General features: G+C 43.9%; 1 protein-coding gene across 1 annotated transcript; it reads right to left on the bottom strand.

Annotated features, from left to right (window-relative positions):
• Nucleotides 1–3: 3 nt before the first annotated feature.
• Nucleotides 4–1,404, bottom strand: LOC112095145 (L-type lectin-domain containing receptor kinase IX.1-like; the record flags this gene model as incomplete). The annotated part of the gene is made up of 1 exon (XM_024176824.1): nucleotides 4–1,404. A coding segment is annotated over one exon (1,401 nt), but the record flags the coding sequence as incomplete, so codon positions are not given.
• Nucleotides 1,405–1,408: the final 4 nt, after the last annotated feature.

The raw sequence follows: 1,408 nt of genomic DNA on the forward strand, positions 1-1,408 counted from the left end.
CTCCATCTGTCGCACGTCAAATTCCAAGCATAGTCTCTCATCAACCACATCAAGAAGCCTTCCACTTCCGTAAAAGTCCCAAACCCAAGAAACAAGAGAAACCCTATCCTCCTCCTCGGAATCATGTTCTATCGATTTTCTTCCGCATGCTATTTCTAACGCCACCACCCCGAAGCTGAACACGTCAGAGGCCTTGCTCGCTTTGCTCGTGTTTATGTACTCCGGTGCCATGTAGCCCAATGTTCCTGCCAACGCTGTTGTCCGCGAACCAGTGGCTTCATCCACTAGCCTTGCTAAGCCGAAATCGCCGAGCTTGGCATTGAAATCTGAATCCAACATTATGTTACTCGATTTGATATCACGGTGAAGAACACATTGTTCCGATTCTTCATGCAAGTAGAGAAGTGCAGACGCAAGACCAAGGACTATTTTATGCCTCACTTTCCATGAAAGAATGCTTCTTTCTCTTCCAAACAAGTGAGAATCAAGGCTACCATTTGAGAGGAACTCATAGATAAGAAGGAACTCTTTGTTATCATGACACCAACCAATTAGTTGCACCAAGTTTTTGTGTCTGAGTCTACTAATTATTTTGACCTCGGACATATACTCTTTTCTTCCTTGTTTGGACCGTTTAGAAACTCTTTTAACTGCCACAGTTAGATTCAAGTGCCTCAAGTAGCCTTTGTAAACTTCCCCAAATCCTCCTCCACCAAGTATACCTTGTTCCGCAAACTTATTTGTGGCCTTAACCAATTCCTTATAAGAGAACTTCTTAGGCCCTATATCATGCTCAAATTCACGATCCATATTCGACACATCATCCAAAGCTGTAGTACTCTCCGTCTCTCCATTTCTCTTCTGAAAGACATTACAGATAAAAGCATTGCCGTCTCTACGACGGAAGGCATAGAACAAAGCAACACCAATAAATACTAGAAAAGTCAGCCCACCTAGTATACAAGCCACCACTTGATTTCTATCGAGTCCAGCACCATCTTCCGCGATTAATGAGAAGCCTGTTGAGTTAAACTCCCACGAAAGGATACGGTGAATCGAGATGGAGTGACCAGTCGACGCTGAGAAGCCGAAACTTCTTTTAGGCAAAACTTTCGATAGATCTAGAGGATGATGAGATAGCTTGTAAGTTTGATTATGGTAATCAACCATAACAGAGAGGGTTTTGGCCCGAGAAGTATACCAAATCCTCGCGAAACCTCTGGAGACAGGAGTCCATTCACGCGTCAACGTCACGGTCTTCACCGATATAATTGAGTTTACGTTTATTCCGATATGGCAGGAGGTTCTATCGAAATCGTTTTGGAAAGAGTCGAACTCCACGGCAACAAGGCCACTTGTCGCTGTATCCTCACAATTGGAAATCAACCCTAAACAGCCACCCCAAGAA

This window comes from Morus notabilis, unplaced genomic scaffold (assembly GCF_000414095.1).
Source record: "Morus notabilis unplaced genomic scaffold, ASM41409v2 C11410394, whole genome shotgun sequence".
In the NCBI taxonomy this organism is placed as follows: Eukaryota; Viridiplantae; Streptophyta; class Magnoliopsida; order Rosales; family Moraceae; genus Morus; species Morus notabilis.